General features: G+C 42.9%; 1 protein-coding gene across 1 annotated transcript in view; it reads right to left on the bottom strand.

Annotated features, from left to right (window-relative positions):
- Window positions 1-18,263, bottom strand: part of LGR5 (leucine rich repeat containing G protein-coupled receptor 5) — a 126,166-nt gene extending 107,903 nt beyond the window's left edge. Inside the window, exon 1 of the mRNA XM_061121889.1 lies at window positions 18,052-18,263. Within this exon, the coding sequence (XP_060977872.1) occupies window positions 18,052-18,263 (212 nt within the window). The remainder of the gene's footprint in view (window positions 1-18,051) is intronic.
- Window positions 18,264-22,501: the final 4,238 nt, after the last annotated feature.

Here is a 22,501-nt window from a genome sequence, read left to right as displayed (position 1 = left end):
TTCTAAAAGTTTGGCTCTTTCCAAAAACCTATTTTGATTTTTCATAATGAATGTGATTCCTTGTTGCCAAATTCCTCCAGTCAGTAGCTAAAAAGCGCCAAAATTATCATCCTTCGTAATTTCGCACTAAAATTCCTATATGATTATAAAAACTTGAAAGCTGGATTTTATTTTCTTTGTTTATTTACTATAAATTAACAGTAAATCTTGTATTTAGCTCCATTTAAACCTGCCTCTGCAGCTGCCCATTTGAAAATTAAAATGGTTGCCTTCTTTCACTTCAGTGGGCACAATACAAAACATCCATTGAGCTTTCTCTTTATTGCAGCTGCCGATGCCCAGCCGACTTTTAGCAAACCAACCAAGCGGAATCACAATGCAGCTGCAACACTTTATGGTATTTCTGTTGGTTCTCCTTTGAGACTGAAGGTGTTAATTAGGAATCAAAGAACACAACCCTGCCAGCTTTCTTTCACAAACCATACCCTGGTCACTGCAGTTTTCAGAAGAAAATAAATCTAATAAAGGGATAAAAATGTTGTTTGTCACACCAGTAAAGTGTACTTAAGACCCTTTGATCAAGAGCTTTTTATGTAGTCTTGTCAGATGGGCTGGAAATATTGTATTTTTCTCTTTTCTCTCTTTTCTTCAGGCAGACCTCTCTGAATTTTGAATTTAAGACTGTCTGGAAGAAAAAAAAGGATAAGCATGGTTGTATGGAGGATTCTTTATAGGTGATACCTGATCTCAGAGAGTAGAATCATTTTGCTTCTTAGAAAATTATTCATAGTCAACAGTCCATCATGTTACAGCTTCTCACAACATTGGGCCTTCTATTAGCGTATTTATGATATTCTAATTATAGGTTCTAAAGCTCACACTTTCATATGCATCTATCAATAACCTGTTTAGTGTAATGATTACTTATTAGGTGGATCTCAGTGTTTTAGAAGATCTTTTTTTACATCACAGAATTGGGTATTTTCATAAACATATAAACCATATAGCTATACACATACATATGCATGCAAACACATATAATGTTAGTTCATCAAACAGTTTGTCATTTTGTATAGTTTTTCTATGCATCCTGAATATCATGCATTCACATGTAACAGTGTGAAGTCATTACCTTTAATCTTCAGTCAAAGTTAAAAGCTTAAAGTAAGTTTATGAAGTTAGCACTGCTGGGAATTAGTCAAGCCTGCTAGCTCTCTCAGCACGAGGTTTTGCTGCTAGATGCACAAATCATGCCAAAATCCATTAATCCTGCTTGAGAGAGGCAGAAAGAAGGTCTGCTTGTTGATTTAATGTTAATGAAATGAATAGGCTCCTGAGGCTACCTACAGAGGCCCTCTAAACTGTAAAACAAATAAAGTCATTTTAAGTAACGCTCACTGCGGGAGAGTAAACAATGTTCCCAGATTTGCTGCACAAAATGGGCTTGACTGTGGGTGTGTAGAAACCTCCCATTTTCTACAAGACTGGTCCACCTGCCCTAGGACAATACCCTCTCATGTCAAGCTGATGGATTCATAGGATGATCGAACTAGGAGCAAGCTCTGAGCATGTGCGCACTTCTCTTACTTCACAGATGTGAAAACCGAGGCAGGGAGCTTCTGCCTCTTACGGAGATTTGATGGCTCATGAGTGGGGTAGCGAGACCTAGACCAGGGGTCCTCAAAAGTGACTGCCCATTGCATTTGCCTTGAGTGAGTGAAAGTGACTCAGTCGTGTCCAACTCTTGCGACCGACCTCATGGACTGTACTGTACATGGACTGAACTGTACAGGCTCCCCTGCCCATGGGATTCTCCAGGCAAGAGTAACGGAGTGGGTTGCCATTTCCTTCACCAGGGGATCTTCCTGACCCAGGAATCGAACCCTCGTCTCCTGCATTGCAGGCGGATTCTTTATGGACTGAGCTATGAGGGAAGCCCAGATTTGCTGCACAAAATGGTTTCGACTGTGGGTATGTAGAAACCTCCCATTTGCCTTGGGGAGTGAAAAATCATTCCGATGCCTAGCTTCTTCCCTCAGAGATTCTGATTTAGTTTAGCTTGGTGTGTGATCTGGGCCTGGAGATAGCTCCCACGAGGTCTCAAGTGAAGCTGAGCTGTTGACAAGCTTGAGAACCATGGATCTAGAGTTCTAGAGCACCGCTCCTCTGCATGTTTCAGTTCTTTTTTCCCTAATTTATTTTTAATTGAAGGATAACTACAATATCGTGTTGGTTTCTGCCATACATCATCATGGATAAGCCATAGATACACATGTCCCCTCCCTCTAGAGCCTCCCTCCCAGCTCCCAACCCCTCCCACCCTCTAGGTTGTCACGGAGCCTGGTTTGCGTCCCCTGAGCCATAGAGCAAACCCCCACTGGCTGTCTGTTTTCATGCATTAGTGTCTATGTTTCTAGGCCACTCTCTCCATGCGTCCCACCCTCTCCTTCCTCCCTGCCCCGCCCCATGTCCACAAGTCTGCTCCCCGTCTGTCCTCACTGCTGCCCTGCAGATAGGTCCAGCAGTGCCATCTTTCGAGATCCCACCTGTATGCATTAATGTGTGATATTTGTTTTCCTCTTTCTGACTTACTTCCCTCTGTATAATAGGCTTTAGGTTCATCTACCTCATTAGCATGGACTCAAATGAGTTCCTTTTTATGGCTGAGTAATATTCCTCTGTATATACGTACCACAGCCTCTTTATCTGTTAATGTGTTGATGGACATCTAGGCTGCTTCCACGTCCTAGCTATTATAAATAGTGCTGCAATGAACATTGGGTACATGTGTTTTTTCCAGTTATGGTTGGCTTTCTTTGGTTTTGCTGCACTGTGACGTCACTGATTTCCCAGCTCCTGGCCGTGTGTCAGTTGCCTTCTAGATAGAGTAGATACATGTATTTTGAGATTTGGAGGTTGTTTTCAAAATGAGTGTCCATTGTGTAAGTGCAGAGATATGCCCGTGTGTGTGTGTGCAGAGCCTTGAAGGACCGAACGCCACCCTTTGGCTGAGTCCATCTCACAGCAGAGGCAGTAGCCAGGGTCTCTGCAACACTGGGCAGCTTGTTCTCAGGTCTCACTCTCCTTCTGATCCTGCAATTCACCTCACTTTGGAGTTTTCTCGAGAGTGCATGTTCAGGAGTTCAGTCGTGTCCGACTCTTTGTGACCCCATGGACTGTAGCCCACCAGGCTGCTTTGTCCATGAGATTTCCCTGGCAAGAATACTGGAGTGGGTTGCCATTTCCTTCTCCAGGGGATCTTCCTGACCCAGGAATCACACCTGCGTCTCTTGTGGCTACTGCACTGGCAGGCAGATTCTTTACCACTGAACCACTTGGGAACCTCACCACTTTAAAAACTCTTTTCTTATTTGCCACAGTTTCTTCTGGACTATCACTTTCTTCTTATTCCCCCTCCACCTAAAGAACTTTGCTTTACCTAAGAGATAGACCCTTCTGACATTTCATTTGAAATTGTTCGACTTTTGCTGCCTTCTAATCCCCCTTGGTTTAGTGATTATTTAAACTGCATAATGAAGCTGGGCTGATGGATCCCACTTCTTCAATCTGTACTGCTGGATAACACATAATGTCTGTCTGAAATTTCCTCTCATTTTGGCTTTGGGGCTGCAAAACACATCAGTTTCTTACTTTAGTGATTCAGTAGACACTTGAGAATTCCAGCATCGTCTTTTCACATATTGCAAGAGAGAAAAGTATCCCTATGGGGAGATTTCCCTTTTTCTTTTCAGACCTGCTCTCTTGATTTCACTGGTCAGTGGTAAAGCAGCTTGCTCCTTCTGCAGAGGGCTGCCGAGCATCTGGAGAGATGGAGACATGGGCTCATCCCGCAGAGTTAAAAGACTCTCTGGTCCAGTGACCTCCCACCCATCGCCCATCTCCCTTCTCTGCTGGGGATCACTGGGCCTAATTCCAGAGGCCTCCAGCTTAAACACAAGCTTGGTGGTGCTCTGACCCCTATTTAACCTTGAGTCCCTCCCCCACTCCCAGATTCACGTCACTGGTATCCAAGATTCCCCAGGAAATAATTTTAGTCTCATTGTCATCACTGACTGCAAAGATCCTTCCTGCAATTATTTGCACTGAACCAATTGCTTCTTCACCAAAGACAGCTACTGAAATTCTTCAGGAAAGTTCAACTCTTTTGAAGATAGTTTCAGGTAGACATAAGCATATTCCTTAAATCAGCTTTTATCTCCTTAAAGTAGAATTACTTTTTCAGTTGTTAATATTAAAAAACTAAAAAAAAAAATAAAAAAAATAAAAAACTCCACATCTGTTGTGTTGAGAATCTGTTTTTTCCCTGAGTGAGTCTTTGGCTCTGAGGAAAGGCTGGGCTCCCCCTCTCCTCCAAGTCCCCTGCTTCCATCATCTCTCCCCTTCTGCCACAGCAAGACCACTGCTGGGATGTGAGCTTCTGAATGGCCAAGAAGTTCTTTCCCCACATACTCAGGGAAAATTGTGAGGATGGGTGACAAGAAGAAAGAGAGGATAAAAGCAACTCAAACCCAGGACCACAAATGGTGGGCCATCCATGACATCGTGTTGGAGGAGGCACCCCCAACATTGGGCCGCCTGCTCACCATCTGTGACGAAGCCTGCACTCGGTCAGTGGCCCACCTGGGAGGGTGGAGGGTCTACAGCACTGACACATACGTGAGAATACAAAATGCCATGCAATACATGAAGCTTTTATCTATTGATACAAAAAATCGGAGCTGAAAGTCAGTATCTTTTTACTTGGGGACTTTCCTGGTGGTCCAGTGGCTAAGACTCAAAGCCCCCAATGCAGGGGCTGGGTTCAATCCATGGTTGGGGAACCAGATCTCACATGCTGCCAACTAAAGATCCCGAATATGGCAACTAAGACTTGGCATAGCCAAATCCATACATAGACATCGTTTTACTTGAACAGGTAGTGGGTGATGTCTTACTCATTTCAAGCTTGTACCTTGTACTCTTGAACCTAGTAGGCACCTTGTTCTTCTCTTTGTTTTTAACATTAAAAAATATTGTTTACTGAAAACTGCAGTCACACTTGTTAACATTTTAGGCCCATGGACAGCTATTTTTTGGGGGTGGATAACAATAAGAGGCGACACTGCATAGTTGAAAAACATGGGTTTGGTGTTATACCGACTGTAGCACCGTGACCAACGGAACCAACAGCACGTAATGTTATATGCATGCGCCACATGTGAGGGACTACGGAAAAGTCTCTACATGCGTTAGTTCACCAGCTGTCACAACAATCCAGTGAGGTAAGTGCCATTATTGTTGCCATTTTACAGATGAGAAAACTGAGATCTGGAGTAAGCTGCTAAGGTTATTCAAGATGAGGCTGTGAGCTTTGTCAAAAGATGTTCTCATTTCTAAAATAGGGGTATTCATAACTTTTATGAGACTCATATGAAAACACTGGAGGTAAGAGTGTTAAAAAGTACTGCAAAAAATGTTTTATTTATTCAGCTGCGCCAGGTCTTAGCTGCAGCACTGGGGACATCTCCGCTGTGGCGGGCGGACTCTTCAGCTGCGACATGTGGGATCCTGACTGGGGACTGAACCCAGGCTCCCTGCACTGGGGGCTTGGAGTCCCAGCCACTGGGTTACCAGGGAAGTCTCCCCTAAAGAGCACGTTCTGATTTGTTTTTTTTTCTGTCTTGGGAATTTACAAGCAATGCAGTCTGCCAAGTTTAGAGGGAAGGATTTCTTGGTCACCACATTATAAGATTATACCAGAGATTCTATCAGCTCATCTCCCTGTTACACATTTGGCGGCACCTTATATCTTAGGCGTGGATGACAGGCAAGCCTTATGCGGTGTTTAAGGGAACAGGGCGGGTCCCCTACAGAGAGAAAACTGGGTGACTCTCCCTCAAGTGCACCCCAGCCGCAGCTGCTTCTGAAGCTGACCAGGCACAGGCGTGCAGGGGCAAAGGGGTTTGGAGATGTAGGTTTTCATGTTATTCAGGTATGGTGTCGCCCTTAGAACGCAAGATGATTGCTAGCAAAAGACAGCTTATCACCACGGTTGCCAGCCTTCCCCTTCCTCCAGGGGCAGAGAATCCACCTGCAGTGTAGGAGACACAGGAGATGTGTGTTCGATCCCTGGGTCGGAAGATGCCCTGGAGGAGGACACGGCAACCCACTCCAGTACTCTTGCCTGGAGAATCCCATGGACGGAGGAGCCTGGCCGGCTACAGTCCATAGCATTGCAAAGTCGGACAGGCCTGAAGCAGCTTAGCATGCATATTCCCAAAAGCAGGTGGACATATCGGGTCAGGACCACATGGGGGATAGAGGAGAGGGAAGAAAGCAGGGGCTAGAGCCTTTACTGTGGTTCCCATGGGAAGAATGAGCAGGATAAGCAGACTTGAAATCAGCTAGTTTGAATAATATCATCAGGCTCAAGGTGTAGCTTTGCCCCGAGTTATCTGGTACCTGGCCCAGGGGTGATTAGGGCAGGAAATATTGACCTAGAGGGTAAAATCCCTGCAAGAGCCTGATGAAGAAGGTGGTGGGGTGCTGGCTTCCGTTGCTTGGTTTGCACATGAAAGGCACATTTACAGGGGATTTGCTGCTGCTGTCTCCAGGATTAGATAGCCCTTCGGTCCCTCCTGGGTATGCAAGGGCCCAAGATAACAAAGCATCATAAAATACAGAAAATGAAAACCATGGTTGGTACATAGAGAGTCTGTGTTCTAATCCAGGGAGACTCCTTTCTTCTTTGCTCTAAGAGAATCAAGGGGTATGCGGAGTCCAGTAGTGTGAACAGACAAGCAGATGGAGGACGGTCATCACGAGAGATGTGTGCTGGGACAGGGCTGGGCTCAGCACGGTGCGGAGCACCAGAGGCGGGCGGGTCACGGAAAACTCTGGAGGCGATGCTCGCACTGAATACGGGAAGAGTCACAGAAGCCGTGAAGACGGAGGAGGAGAAAGGCATCCAAGCAGAGGCAGACACATCTGATAGCCTGGAGGCCTGAGACATGGAAACGGCAGGATGTGGTTGGACATGGCTGGAGACCGGAGAACACGCGGGCTGAGGAGGGAAGGGCTGGCGGTGGGGGATGAGGCGTGACAAGGTGATTCTGTGGGTTAAACTAAGGAGTGAAATGTTACAGAGAAAGCCACGGGAAACCACTGAAGCACTGAAGGTAAGGGGGACATGGACAGACTTGCCTCCGGGACAGACTCATGGGGAGTGCGTGTGTGTCGTGGGGCTCTGCAGACCAAGACAGGAGACTGCGACAAAAATGAGGACAGCCTGAGTTTCAGGGCTGGAGGAGAGAGGGAGCAGGCACAACAGATTCGAAGGCAACCGAACGTGGTCAAATTAAAATCCCAAGTGAAATTTAAATGACAATAAAGACAAGTTTACTGACCATGAACTGAAACTTGGGACACTGCTTATTCCTCAAACTAAACCTGATTCTCTCTCTCTGCCATACAGATTTTTAGGTGAGAGAGAGGCAACTTTATTGGTATCTGCAATGGAACAAAATCTTATTGGGTTAAGATTCAAGCACACACCTAGAAACGAACATATATCATGCATAAACAGCAGGATACTTGGCAACATCTAGAGAGCTAATGGAGTATTTAGAATTCACCTGGGTATCTGGCATTGGAGCAAAAACGTGAAAAAAAAAAAAAAAAAGAATCATTCAACTGGAGTTTCTGGGAGACTTGGGTTCCAGTCCCGTCTTGACCAGCTTGTGATTTGGGGCACGCTGTTTACCTCTTATGAACATGAATTTCATCATCTGTGAAAATGAAGGTGTTGGATTAGGGCAACTCTAAGGTCTTTTCTATTCTAAAGCCTATGGTTAGATACAGCTTTTGACTCCTCAAAAACCTCTGCAATCCATCCAAGTGATTTTACTTCGGTTTATTTGGGCAATTAGGGATATGCTCTAGCACTCATGATTAGATTTCACTTTTGCATTATGTACTGTGACCTCTGGTACACAGCTTAGTGATTCCTGTAATTTGTGGATAAAAGATTAACCCTTTTAGTTCTCTACAGTAGAATTTACTCTAAATGTAGTTAGCTATTCGCTCAACCTCTGAATTAAGTTTACTGTACTTAACACAAATCTCCCCAAATCAGCCTTTCTTTTCCCTTTATACAATTAACTGTGTTCTGAGGCGTTCCTACTGCTAAGGCAAAGGGGACTTCAAATTACTATGTAATAGTTATTCGGGACCAGACTGTATCCGACACTTCTCACTGTTACAAGACCCTGGGGGCAGTGGACTTTATGCTCAAGGCCAGCAGCTACAGGGTGGAAGGAGGATCCGCACTGTCAGTTAATCATGTTGCTAAAACTTCTGAGATCTCCAAAGGAGATTGGCTTACACCCTGGGAGAGTCTGGTTTAACTGGGACTTCCTTTTGCTACTTTCATTGAGCTTGAAGACTCAATGAAAAAAAGATCTTGAACTTCTGCCTGGACTCCACTGCACAGAGCCCCAGAGAACAACAGCTGCTGGGGAACGGGGGCTTCCGTGAGTTCAGGTCTCCCACCACAGGGACAGTAACGTGGCTTCCTCAATTTAAAATCAAAGACCCCAATTTCGGTGCGCTTCAGGTTGATAACTTTAACCCCCGAGATTCTTCTTTCTAAACTTCCCTGCATCTTGTAGATTGCATTCCTGGCGGGGGAGAGTGTCTGCGTCAAGGGAGATACTGTCTGATGCTGTCTGATAGAGGGGGATGGAGAAGGGAAACATAGAGAAGGGTGCCATCCGAGGCTGAATGTCTGTTCAGGGCTTGCTGTCTCTCTCTGTTCTGTCTGTGTTGTTTCTTCGAGTGGCCGATTTCCCCACTTCTTCTTTCCATCTCTCTTGCTATTTTTTTCTAGGTTTTACTCTATTGGGCAGTTAACACCACTAATTATAGAGTACATCTACGGCCAAATGCAGGCAGGTCTAAGGGTCCCTTCAGGACAAGAAATAAGAAGAGAAAACAAAGAGGGAGATTTCTTCTTCCAGTAAAGACTGGAAGACTCCAAACTCATTCTGTAGAGTCATTCAACATTCACAGAGAAATAAATGCTTATTGTGAAAACCTTAACTTATACACATAACAGATGATTAAGGAATGTAGCTCCTTCCATGGAAATTTTTATTTGGTTTTTATAGCTAAATAATCTTTTATGTATGCAAAAAGTGAAAGGTTATTTTTATACTGATAGATTTAAAGACCAATGGGTTATGTAACGGAGTTCCTTCAAGTAAGTGCCTCACAAGGAAATTTATAACCTAAAACCTTTAAGCGCCATGTGGTGTCCTGTGTGTCGAACCAATAAACTCATTAAAATAACACTGGGTAAACCCAAACACAACACAATGAAAGTTCTAACACAGCCCACATCAACCAACCAACTTTAAAATAATATCTTTGTTATGTGCTAAGGTTAAAAATTCAGCAAATTCTTTATATTTTTTCCACTTGAGATCATGTGTGGTTTTGTACTTTCCTGAGAAGTACACTTTTGTGGCTTTTTTGATCAAAGGAAGGTTATTTTTGCAGAGACATCTTTTGTAGAGGTCCCTGTTCTACTTAATCAAGGTTTCAAAAAAAAAAAAAAAAAAAGGAGCACAAGAATATTTACTAGGTTTTTTTTTTTTTTAGTGAAACATAAAAATTCTTAAGATTCTCTTCTTAATGTGGACTTTGGAAAGGAAAGCATGCATGTAAGGTTAGTCATCATTTGGTGTGTATGTGTGTGTGAGAGAGACAGAGAGAGGGTAGAGGAGAGAATAAAGGAATTTGGCTGCAAAATTGAGTAACAGTTTGAAACACTTGGCTTCCAGTAGTGAAAGATGAGCAAAACTGGGGAAAAGGCTGGACTAACAAGGGACCACTTGAGGAAAGCTTAATCTCAGCTGGCAGGCTGATGAGCAAGGTCAGCTCGGTGCACACGTTCGCAGCTGGAGCTGGGCTCCCATTGCCAGCACAATTGTCTTCTGCATTTCAGCTTCTGAAGCGAACTGAAGGTGCCTTCACAGGCAGCGCCTGGGTCTCTCCCCTGCAAAGGGCTGGCCCTCCACTGCCATGACATGTCAATGTGTATCATTTCCACCCATTCCACCGAGCAAGTGGCGCAAAGGAAACTGTTTCTTATTGGAGTGTTGCTGTGTGTGTGTGTGTGTGTGTGTGTGTGTGTGTGACATGCACGTGAGATGACTTTCTTTCTCCTTGACCATCACGGTCTCTGTTAGGAGGTGAAGTCAAACTCCTGTAGCAAAGAAGGACGAAATGAACATGGAAAAAATGTGCATATGTTAAAAATGAGACACTTGACAATTAGGGATTGCTGAATAAATTTTTACATATACATTCTTTTTCATATGCTTTTCCATTATGGTTTATTACAAGATACTGAATATAGCTCCCATGCTATACAGTAGGACCTTGTTGCTTACCTATCTTATATATAGTAGTCTGTATCTGCTATAATTTTGAAATTATTATTGTTCATAGAAAACTGAAGTCAAGCATACTGTTGTAAGAGTTTTTAGAGATTGTATCTCAAAGTAACCTAAATTTTCTAAACATCAGTTCTTACTTGAGGAGGTGTTCTTTATGCTGAATATGCTTTATAATTAATTGGTCAACTATTGGTTTTTCATGTCAACTTTGTAATATAATAAATGATTAACACATAGGTTTATAGCAGCAAATTAATTGAATGATTGAAGAAACTAAATGGATAGTTCAGTTCTTTGTTTGAAGGAAGGGACTTTTCTCTGTCTTATCCAGATTTCTAATTTACACAGAAGTCTGTCTCACTGGCTTAATTGTTAAACCATGCAGAGCTTACATAGTGATCGATAAGTAGATAAAACCTTGAAATAATTCTCTATTCTGAATCAAATAAATGATGTGTCAATTCATCTTATCTCACCAGTTTTGAAGGTAAACACAAACTTAAATAAAATTGGCCTATTAAGAAAGTTCATGTCTGTTTTAAAAAAATTAATTTTTATTGGAGTACAGCTGCTTTGCAATATTGTGTTAGTTCCTACTGTATAGCAAAGTGAATCAGCTATATGGATATACCTCTCTCACATCTCTCAGAATTGAAAAATAGTTTCAAAGAAGCTAGCTACTTTATTTGTTGTATAGATCTGGTCACAGAAAAAAAGAGTTTCATTTTCAACTTGGAAGTTATTAGTCAGTTGCTCACTCTTTATAATACTTGGGCACCACCACAATTTATCTTTGACTTGGAGACCAGAGAAATAGTTTCTGTGGATATAGGAAAAGGTAGCTACTAAACTTAATATATTGGCCCTAAGCTATATAGTATTATTCTCATCTTATCAAAAACCAAAGATTACATTTCCTAGGATTCCTTGAAGAAATATTTCTCATGGGAGGGCTTCATAAGTTATGTTCCTAAGAAGAAAACTGTGCTGAAGTATTTCAGCACTAATTGCAATTACTGTGAGGCTTAACTAAACATTAGAAGGCTGGTTTCCTTGTTTTCTGATAAACTAGCCCAAAAGATAATTTCAAAGAGGCCCTGAAACATTTTGAGCCTTGGAAATATTCTTGCAATAAGCTAACAGGCCACTCGAGACAGGTATGATAATAATACCTGTGTCAAAAGGTTCTTGTGGGGCAAGGGATTAAGTAAAGTAGCCCCATAACGCTGGGCACTCAGAAAGGATAATATAAATGTCAGCTGTTTTAATTATTGTTATTACAATAATAAAGTAATTTAGACATGTAAATTCTCGTCTGACTGTTAACTCATAGCATTGGGTGGAGAGGGAGGTGGGAGGGGGGATCGGGATGGGGAATACGTGTAAATCTATGGCTGATTCATATCAATGTATGACAAAAAATAAAATAAAATAAAATAATAAAATTAAAAAAAAAAAAAAAAAGATAAGTGCAATTTAACTATACTTCCAACAGGGCTGAGCTGTAATTGTGGGACACCAGATTTGTGTTGTTCTGTTACTTGCAGACAAGTAACTGTTACCTTTCTCTGAGCCCTTTTAGCCATTAGGATTTCAGCAGCTGGTTCAGCCAATTCTATTCAAGTCAACATTACAAGTATTTACTGAACATCCCTTAATTGCCAGGTACTGGTCTGAGCACTTGGGAAATAAAGTGAAAAATTTCCTAGCCTGGAGGAGCTCACAGTCTAGGGAGGAAGATAAACCCTGAAGGAAAGAGAGCCCATCATTACCTCCTGGAGAATTAGTCCATCTGATTTTAAGGAAGATGGTTTCATGGACAATGGATGGTTCTTTTGCATATGTTCAAAGTAAATTCCAGCTTCCCTGAGCCATAGTAAATATTGAGATTTAAATATTGAATAGATAAAACCTTGAAATAATTCTCCACTCTGAATCAAATAAATAATGTGTCAATTCATCTTATCAAATAAATGATGTGTTGATTCACCTTAAATATTGAGAATGAGGATATGAGAAAGGACTCCTGCTTCCAAAATATCTTAAAAATATTTAGTTAACCCAGTTTGTGGTTAATGGATGCTAGCTAGACTTACCATGGCTATCATATCATGATTTGATATAAATATTGAATCATTATGTTGTATACCTGCACAAATGTTATAGATCAATTATATCTCAATTAAAAGTAAAGATTTTTTTTAATTAAAAAATTTAACCTTCTAATTCAAACACCCTGTTAACCATCTTTTAGTATTACTGCTAGATGACATTATTCCATTTTTTTGAAATCAAATGATTAACATTCTTCTACCTACTACTTTCAAATAAGACATTTTCACTGGACTTAGTGCAAAAAAAAAAAAAATTAACTTTAAGAAATGGGAAAAAATGCCAGAGATTTTAAGAATGAACCTGCTTCCTACTATGATATCTATGGAGAAACAAAATAATTTTGCATATGAAGACACTTATGAAACATCCCACCTTATAGCCGATGCAGGGTCTCCTTTTCCCAGAGCTAAGGAACTCCATGGTGAGACTGAACATGTAGTTGGGACCTATGAGGACTGAGTAAAACTGTGGATTGAAGCTGATAGAATCTGGGAATCAAAGAGTTGTAGTAGGTTGGAATTCATGGGTAATTTAACAAATGAAATTCTAAGACACATAAAAAATAGCAATAGGACTAAATTATCAGCTTGTCATTTTTGATAAGTAATCTATCAGCTGTGACTCTAATGCCAGTCTGACTCATCTTTCTACTACAAAATGACACTGTATAAGGGAAACACTGTAACAGGAGTGAGGGCGCTGAATCTCATAAGAATTCAATTTACCAGAAATATCCATTTGTGGGGTGTTCACAAGGAAATGTTCCATGTAGCATTATTCTAAATTTATATAAATAAGTGAATAAAACCAAAAGAATTACTTCACAAAATTGCTCAATGCTGTGCTCACTACTGTTTTTCATTTCTAACCTATGGTATATGATTTGGTTTAATGGGAAACAAATTTATAGCTAAAATGACTTACATGTATAAATTCAATAGAAGAAATATAAAAATGTTTTATTAAAGTAAGTAGATATTAGGTGCCAGTTGTAAAACTGTAAATATTCTGCAATGTCTTTAATTTTATGACAGTTAATTGTTTACTTGGATATTATGTCTATACCTTTGACAGTTACATGCTTTGGAGATTAAAAACCATCAAACAGTTCAGTTCAAAACTTGACTTTGAGAAATTATAGACTAGTTTTGTGTTTCTAAGCTTTTTCAAGCACATCCAAGTAGGAACGGTTTCATTATTAAAATATACTTTTATTTAATTACAAAGGTTAGTTTTTTATTCCAGTCTTTTATTAATAACTCATTTGTGATTGCCCCTTTTGTTGCTGATCAGAACTCCACCTTTACTTTGAAGAAAACATGTAAAGAGAGAAAAGATTGAAGATCTGCTTGAAGATTATGCTAATTATATGTAAAAATTCATTATTGTCACACAAACTTTGCCATGTATGTGTTGAACATAGTAAAATATTTTTTTGTAAATCTATACAATTAAGATTGCTTGAATTAGAAACACTATCTCAAAAAAAAAAAAAAAATCACTCAGACCAACTCAGTCAATTAGTTTCAATAATTAACCCCCATAACAAAAACACTACTAGGAAAATCCAGACATCCTGGAGAAAAAGAAAGAACATTAAAATGCAGAAAAGTCACTGATATCATTATATTTTAAATGAATTTTGCAAGTAGGTTGTAGAGCACATTATAGTTTGCAACTGATCTAAATTTTAAGACTGTTGTAACAATTAAGGCTTTTGTAACCATCTCTAAAGTACAAAAATTTCCTTCATTTAAAATAGTTTTCTTTCCTTGAAGGGAAGTAGAAACATATTAAACAATTTTCAGGGAAGATTCTGAAAAGGTTCTTTAAATTTGAAAGTGTATCTTAAATGCTTTGAATACATGTATGACACCAGGGCCATGGCTAATTAGTTATAACCGAGGTTTTTGATTGGTCTTTATTAAAACTAGTTTTACCAAGTGTGTGTAAAATTAAATTTTGTTAGAAAGTTACATATAGAAAAATAACCAAATTGATACAATTTAAAAAAAAATTCTTTCTCCTGATAACTTTGTTTCATGTGACATGAATTTGCCTGTGGCTGAAATGTTCATGTTTTTAAGCAACTGCAGGAAAAAACTCAATTTTCATTTAAAAATAAAATGACTGTTCTAGATGAATAAAGAAAAGTATATTTACTATATTAGGATGTTCGTTAGGATTTAGTTTTCTATTTGGATACTATACTAACTGGATGAAAGATACATCAAAGTAGTACATGGAGCTTACTTCTAATACCCTATTAGGGAAAATGTCCAATTTGATGCATTAAAACAACTTATCTATAAAATTAGATGCTAGAACTACTTCATGTCTGACAGATCACTACTGGTAGGTTGAGATGTATTAAACATTGGAAACCGTTATTGTCTGTTTTTATGTTTTATTCTTGGTGTGTTATTTTCTTCTGGGTGAACATAGTTAGCGGAGGAGAGAATAAGAGAGAGAGGTTAAGGCTGAAAATTTCCAGTGCTTCTACCACGCATGTTCAGTGGTCCAATTACAGATCCACTGGAGAATGCAGTTCAGTAAGAAAAGAGAGTTAATATTAATGTTTGGACTGGCTTAACGTTTAGCTCTTCTGGGGAAGAAAGATTATAAAACTGTACAAAAATAGGGTTTAGGAAGCTTTCCTTACCTACAGGTTGGACTAACCGGTTATCAGATTGTGGCAAATCTATTTGCCAAATGTGTACAGCTGCAACTTGCCATCATCAAGCTGTTTGAATAAAATGGAATGCTTGTTCTCTTCTGGGGAGGGGAGGAAGATTAAGAGATAACATTTTGACTCAAAGAAATGGTGATAACTTAGTACAAACAATAAAGATAGTAGTATGGCCTCTCACTCACATTAGTCTTTGCACACAGCAACTTTGTCACCAAAGCGTCATTACCACTGGGCCCCCCCTTGGAGCCGGGCTATAACTTCATGTTCCTCTTCAAGAGCAAAAAGAAGTTATCTCTTAATATAACCAGTAAAACACAAGCTTACTTATTCAGACGTGAATAAATAAAGACCTCTCTTTCAGGGTGTGAGTGCACAAGCGGAGGAGAAGCGGTCACTTCGTTCTAGGTGTGACCAAAAGAGGGCACCGTCTGCCCCTCACGCCAGCAGAGCTCCCGAGGCTGTCAAACAGCCCCAAACCCAAACCCCTCGGCCACGAAGGCAGAGCCTCCAGGGGCCTCTGGCCTTCTGTCTCAGATAAGGAGACCAGATTCTAAAATTGCTCATTATGGACAACATCAGTCTGGTTATTTACTTCAGGGCTGATTTCTACATGTAGCCCTCACATCCCCTGAAAAGTTAACCATTAGATGCAAGTATCTGATATTCACTGTGACACTTCACAGACACGTTGGGTTTTAATATGATACAGAACACTGAGAAATTTCACTTTAGGCCAGATATAGGCTGTCATCAAACAGCACAAAAAAAAGCTGACAATTAACTTCCTAATGGTATCTTAACTCTGAGGGATTATCTATAATGATAGCCAGATAGGAAACAGTGGCAGTCAGATCTCCCCAGCACATGGAGGAAGCAGTTAAATGCATTTGAGGTATGTGGGAAATGATTGGAAGCAGTATTTTATGCCAAATTTTAGTAACAGAAGCCTAACAAATGAGTGAGAGGAAAAAACAAAAAGTCCTTACATTTATTTTCTGTATGCTTAAAGAGTTTTCTAACAACTGTATGTCTTACATAGTTAAGAGTTTGGGGGGACTGCACACCTCCCTTGTATATAACCAATGTCTTCAGGGTGACCGGCAAGAGCAGTTCTAGGCTCTCGAATGCAATTGCCAACCACTAGCAGAAACGCACCATGCAGAAGAATACATGATTTTTGAAACACTAAACTTAGCAGTTAAATCCAGAGACTGGAGGTAAGTAGTACAGACAGCTTTGTAGCAGAGAGAGCTGTTTAGGAGGAGGAAATGTGAGTTCTTAAGAGAATGATCACTTAGGGGAGTGGATTTCCATTGCTGTAAAAATATCACTGCATCATGCAATACCTGAAGGGAAACCTTGCGGGGAAACAGATTAATTCTATAATCTTTTCAGATAAGGAAAGCAGCCAAAATAGTTTTATGGTAGGTGAGGAGGGGAACTGCCATCTACTAACACTAAAATCTAGCAGGATAATCCCTCCCTTTCAACACAAAATCAAAGCAAGTAAAAAAGAATTTTCTTTCTTCCTCACTCTGTCTCTAGAAAAAGAATCACTATCTAGTGTAAAGCGTTGTGCAAGCCTCTTCATGTTTCTTCCCTCCAGAAAACAACTAAACAGAGGAAAGACCGAGTTCACAAACATTCCAGTTTGCTCCTGCCAAGGCACATCAGAGAAGCCGAAACTGGGACTGCCAGGGTTTGGGGTGGGTTCACCGGCGTGCCTGGAGTTAAAACCCAGACGTGTAGCCTTGCGGTCGCGAGTGCCTCTTTTCCCGAGTGGTCCCGACCCCTGGTCTCTCTGCCCGAAGGAAGCAAGCTTCAGATAGGGAGATGGACAGTTGTTGCCTCGGTTCCCAAGAATCGGGGTCCCCTTGGGTCACCTCATCCACCCAGCCACCTGTTACCCTCCAGGCCCGGATTTTCCGGAGACAAAATTAAGCAACGAGCCCCTGCCTCGTCTCCGCAACTGGGGCTTTGGAGGCTGTGATGGAGGCGGGGAGACGGGGCGGTAGGCTCCCCGAGGGATGACAGAGAGCTTCAAGTCTCCACTTGGGTGCGGGCGCCGCTGTTTACCCGCTCCGCCGCCTTAAGCCCACTTCCCTTTCCTCCCCTGGAGGAGGAGATGGTTAAAGATTACATAGAGGCCGCGGGCACTTCAAAGGGCGGCTCGGCAGCCAAAGGTAAAGATAACGTTCTGGCAGCTAGTGGTTGCCACATTTTAATCACTTCATTAAAAAAAAGGAGGGGGGGGGGGGGTAGAAAGAACAGAACAGAACCACAGAACAGAAAAAGGTTACATCACGCGACCGCTCAAGGGATGAAGAGTAAGTTCCTTTGGAGCTGGACACGTTGGAGTTCTCCTTTGGGGAAACTTTTTCCAGTCCATCTCTTCGCGGAACGTGACGGGACAAGGAGGCGGAGGTTGGGGCAGGGACCAACTGGGCAGCCTACCCTAGGGTTCCAGGTTCAGGGGCACAGATGTCCACACTGCAGACAAATTGCCTGCACTCGCAGGAATTCGCGCGGCGACCTGCCTAGACTGGGCCGCAAAGCTGCAGCGCACCAGCGCTTTCCCCAGGGTTGCTCTCGGAGCCGCCGTTTCTCTGCGGGTCCCAGGAAGTGTGGGCGCGCTGCCCCAAGACACGTGCGTTTCCCAGGGGCCCAAACACGCCTGAACAAGACGCCCTTGGCAACCTCGTCCGCCCCCTCCAGAGCGCGCGGAGGGCCAGCCTGCCTCCCTCCCTCCGCCCGCTTCCCGAAGCAGAGCCGGGGCGCACTTACAGGTAGGAGGTGAAGACACTGAGGTTGGAGGGCAGCTCCGAAAGCCCCAGGTCGGAGCAGTCCACCCTGAGCAGCATCCTGCCGTCCGGCTCGCACTGACAGCGCGCGGGGCACCCCCGCAGCAGCGTGCCGGGTCTGGGCGAGCCGCCCGCGGCCGCCAGCTGCAGCAGGACGGGCAAGGACAGGAGAACGCCGACCGAGGAGGTGTCCATGGTGCCCGGGCAGCGGCACCGCGGCGGCGAGTGGGGAGGGTCGGCCGGGCTGCAGACCGTGGCGCGCCAGGCGCAGCTCGGCGGGCTTCTGCGGCTCCGCGGGCGCGGGCAGCGCGGGGCCGCCGAGGAGAAGCGCCGCGGGGCCCGGCCGGGTCCCTGCCGCCACGCGGGGTCCAGGAGCGGCTGCAGCCGCTGCAGGGGCCGGGCCGTGAGCGCTGCTGCTGCCGGCGGCCTGCTCGGCGCGGAGCAGCATCTCCGCTCGCACGCCCCTGTTTTAAAGCGCTCCAGCCCGAATCGCGCGCCCGGTGACGTCAGCGCAGCCCGGCCGCCCGCGGCCCCCGCCCGGCCCCGCCGCCCTCCCCCGACCCCCTCCTCCCTCCCCGGCCCCGCGGCGGGAGGCGGCTGGCGGCGCGAGGTGCAGCCGAGTTCTTGGCGCTCCGGCTCTGCCTGCCCGGCGCGGACCCCGGCGCTCCGCACCGCGTGAGGGGCGCGGGACCCCGCTCCCCGCCCCGCCCCCGGCTGCCTCCGTTCTCTCCCGCGGCCGGGCCGCCCGGAGCCGAGAGCCGAAAGGGACCTGCTTCAGACGGGTACAGACGGACACGCAGGGGCCGAAGGATGCTGCACGCTTCCCCAAAGCCCACTTCCGAGAATGCAGGGGCTACATGGAGCACCTAAGGGGGAAAAAGAAAAAAAAAAAAAAAATCCAATCCAGAAAAATAATCACACTAGCAGGGTAAGGAGGCAAGCGTCCCCAGGCAAAAGATGGGTGACCTTTTGGATCCTTACCTCAAGCCGCCCGATCTGGCTCGCTTTTTGCCCTAAAATCGAAACGCTGGGCTAATCGCTAAATAAATACAGCTCGTGAGCAAGCACTCCAGTGTTGTCTAACCCGTGGGGTTAGATGTCCAAGTGACTTTAAAAAAAAGTGATTTAGGATCCTCTGGAAGTCACCTTTAGTGAAGCAATGCGGGACAGATGTTTGCTTTTGTTCGGCTGCCTTTTCATCCTAAAAGTGTCCCAGGGTTTTCTAAATAAGTGCAGTCCCACCCAGATGTGAGAACCATTGTCAGTGCAAATTGCGAGCTCTCATACTCTTCAAAAGCGACCTGCAGTGAACCTGCAGGAGAAAGAAGGACAAGGACGCAGGGCGTTCCTGGGAGAAGGCCTCGGTGCAGAGCCCGACGTCTGCAGACCCCAGTGAGTAGCTGAAAAAAGTTACGGCCCAAGCCTGCCACTTCAACTCACAAAAATGCACAGTTTTCACTCTGGGCACAATGCCTGCTTGTTTCATGAAGGTGGAGAACGCTTATGGCTTTTAAGGCCACTCAGCCTTCTTCCACTTAGTCCATCCTGCTGAGTTTCCCATATAAACTTCTGAATTTTACAGCTGGATAGATTTTTGTCGTTGTGTCTATTTCCTCTCCTTTGTTTAAGAAGTGGTCCGCAAACCTGGCTGACGTCCTATATTAAAAACCTGGCTGACGTCTATATATTAAAAAAATATATAGATTCCTGGACCTAAATCAGTGTTCTGAACATGCTCTTTTCTATTCTGAGTTCCTGAATTGGATGGAAGGAGAGAGTGGCTAAGCTTTATATATACCCCATCTTTTTCATTTTGCAGATAAAGATATTGCAGCCCAGAGATTTGGGAACATCAGACAGTGGCTGCTGAAAACTGTGAGTGAACCCTGGATTCTGGATATCAGTGCAGGGCCTACTTCTTTCCTGGTCCTTCACCTGTCTCTTTGCACATCACGTCCAGTACCGTACCTCTGCTTATTTTTTTTTTTTTTAATTTTTAATTTTATATTGGAGTATAGCCAATTAACAATGCTGTGATAGATCTTCTTTATCCATTCTGCCTTTGCTAATTTTTTTTATTCTTGCTTCTCCTAGCCATTCCTTTCACATTTATAGAACATCTACTAATTACTCATTTTCTTTCCCTTTAAAAAAACTTAGCCCCAGATTACTTATTTTGTAAGAAAGCAATTCAAGACTTACTCTTTCTTTAAAACCTTCTGTAACCATAGTCTATATTAGTCATCAAGAAACAAATCTTTGTAGAACAGCTACAGGTGTGATATAGCAGTGGCCCAGTTACCGCTCTTCCATGGAGCTTACAGTCTAAGGAAGATCACAGACTCTGCACAGAAATTCTAGGAATCTCATTGAAAGTGTATGTTCTAAATATCACACAACTAAGCCCTAAAATTTCCTTGAATGCATATGTGTCTTGCTTTCCCAACTTTATTGTGATAGCTTTGGAGACAGGGACTAGGCCACTTGTCTTTACGTGGAGAACTCCTACAGTGGACTCACGTTTGCAGAAACTTAACTGATTTTTACGGACTGACTGATTTATCAACACAGGTATCCAAATATGATCGTGTCCACCATCTTACTAAGGGCTTTTGTCAATAGTTTCTGTGACTTCAGGGTTCCAAAAAGAGTATAGCACTTTGGTCATCGAATGAATCAGGTAGAACTAGATTTGAATCTAGATTCTGACAGTTTTAGGTGTATGACTGGAAGCAACAGAATGAGCCTGTATAAGTCTCTGTAAAAAAGGATTGTTATTCACCTACATAGTGCTAAACATGGAAATGTCTGAAACTTGGCCTGGAGTAGAGTGAATTTCCCACCTGCGTTTGTGCCTTTCCTATTCTCTTCAGGGATTGAAGCTTGTTAACCAATTTGAGTCAGGGATTCCTGACTCAGTTACAAGGGGGAAAGACAGCTATTCTGGATGAAGCCAGGTGTAATGAATATTTTTTCTTTTTTTCTCACATGCCCAACATTTCTCCTCTTTCTTTTTGGTTAATGCATGCCACACTTTTCCTTTGGGAAACACTTCCCAAACCTTAGGTGACTCTGGTAGAACTGTCGATCATATGTCCCAGTTTCCTGACCCTGCGGTAAGTATATGACCCCAGCAGAGCAGTCTGAATCCATCTGAGGGCTTGTCATGAACCCTGGGGTGAGAGGCTCTTTTCCAGCCTCATGAGTTCAGGACAAGGAAGCCTGGAGCTCAAGGGAGCTGTCATTCTGCCTTGTGGAGAGAGCTCATCACAAAGTGAGCATCAGCTTTAGCGAGGAGAGAAGCAAAATCCTAAGGTCCTCTTTTTAAATGTCTGATTTAAAAGCTGTTGCTACACCATCGCCTCCCAATTGGGTGAACCAGTCAATTTTGTTTTGTCTTGTTGGTTAAGGTAATGAGTAAGGACTTTTCTGTGATCACTTGCAATCAGAGATGCTTAGTAAAAACGTAAAAGTCCAGGAAGCATGAATACTTGAGTGTGACCTGATGAAATTCAAGGTCTTGCAGACCTTAAAATGTATGAGTTGAAAATAAGAATTGTTCTTCTAATAGTAATTTTGTTGTCTGAATACACATATGTTAATTATGTTACCTTAGCTAATAAAATGAAAATACAGCAAAGCAGATTCCTGTGTACCACAAAGAAAAAAGAAAGTTCTAGTAGGGCCTCTGAGTAGTAGTTTCTAGTAGTGGACAGGAATACTGGAGTGGGTTGCCATGCGCTTCTCCAGGGGATCTTCCCTACCCAGGGATCAAATTCAAACTCGCGTCTCTTAAATCTCCTGCAGTGGCAGGTGGATTCTTTACTGCTAACACCACCTGGGAAGCCCCCGTACCCTTTCCCCAATCCCTTGGAAATTCTAAACATACAGAGACTTAAGCTGCATAGAATCTTAGACTTGTTATTGTCTTATTGAGAAAAAAATTCACATATTTTGGTAAAGAAAACAATGATAGTCTTTTTGGACTGTCCCTGGAACCAGTTGGAGCAGAGAATGGTATGTTTTTATGTGAACAGTAGGGCCAAATATATATTCAACTTTTCCCCCTTAAAAAATATATATATTTCTAGTTTCTCTCAACAACCAGTTACACGCATGCATAGTGGTGATACATCAGAGGAGAACAGCTCCACCCCTTACACGTAATAATGTTAGTGGGATAAAGTAGAGCCGTTTGGTGTTTTGTCTGGGTGAGATGTTTGTATTATTCATGATTTTGGAAGGTATCTGACTGTTAATCAGTTGGTGTGTAATGGGAATATCTCAGGCCAGGACTGTAATCCCTTTGTGCCTCTTAGACTAAGTTCCTAAAGTCAGTTCTGGTAGAGTACAGTCTGGTACATGTTTCTGGGCTTGCTAAACGGATGATTTCCTAATTCTTTAATCTTTGATAAAAGTCCACAACTAAAAAC

This window comes from Dama dama, chromosome 3 (assembly GCF_033118175.1).
Source record: "Dama dama isolate Ldn47 chromosome 3, ASM3311817v1, whole genome shotgun sequence".
Taxonomy (NCBI): domain Eukaryota; kingdom Metazoa; phylum Chordata; class Mammalia; order Artiodactyla; family Cervidae; genus Dama; species Dama dama.
This window is presented reverse-complemented; position numbering and strand designations above follow the sequence as displayed.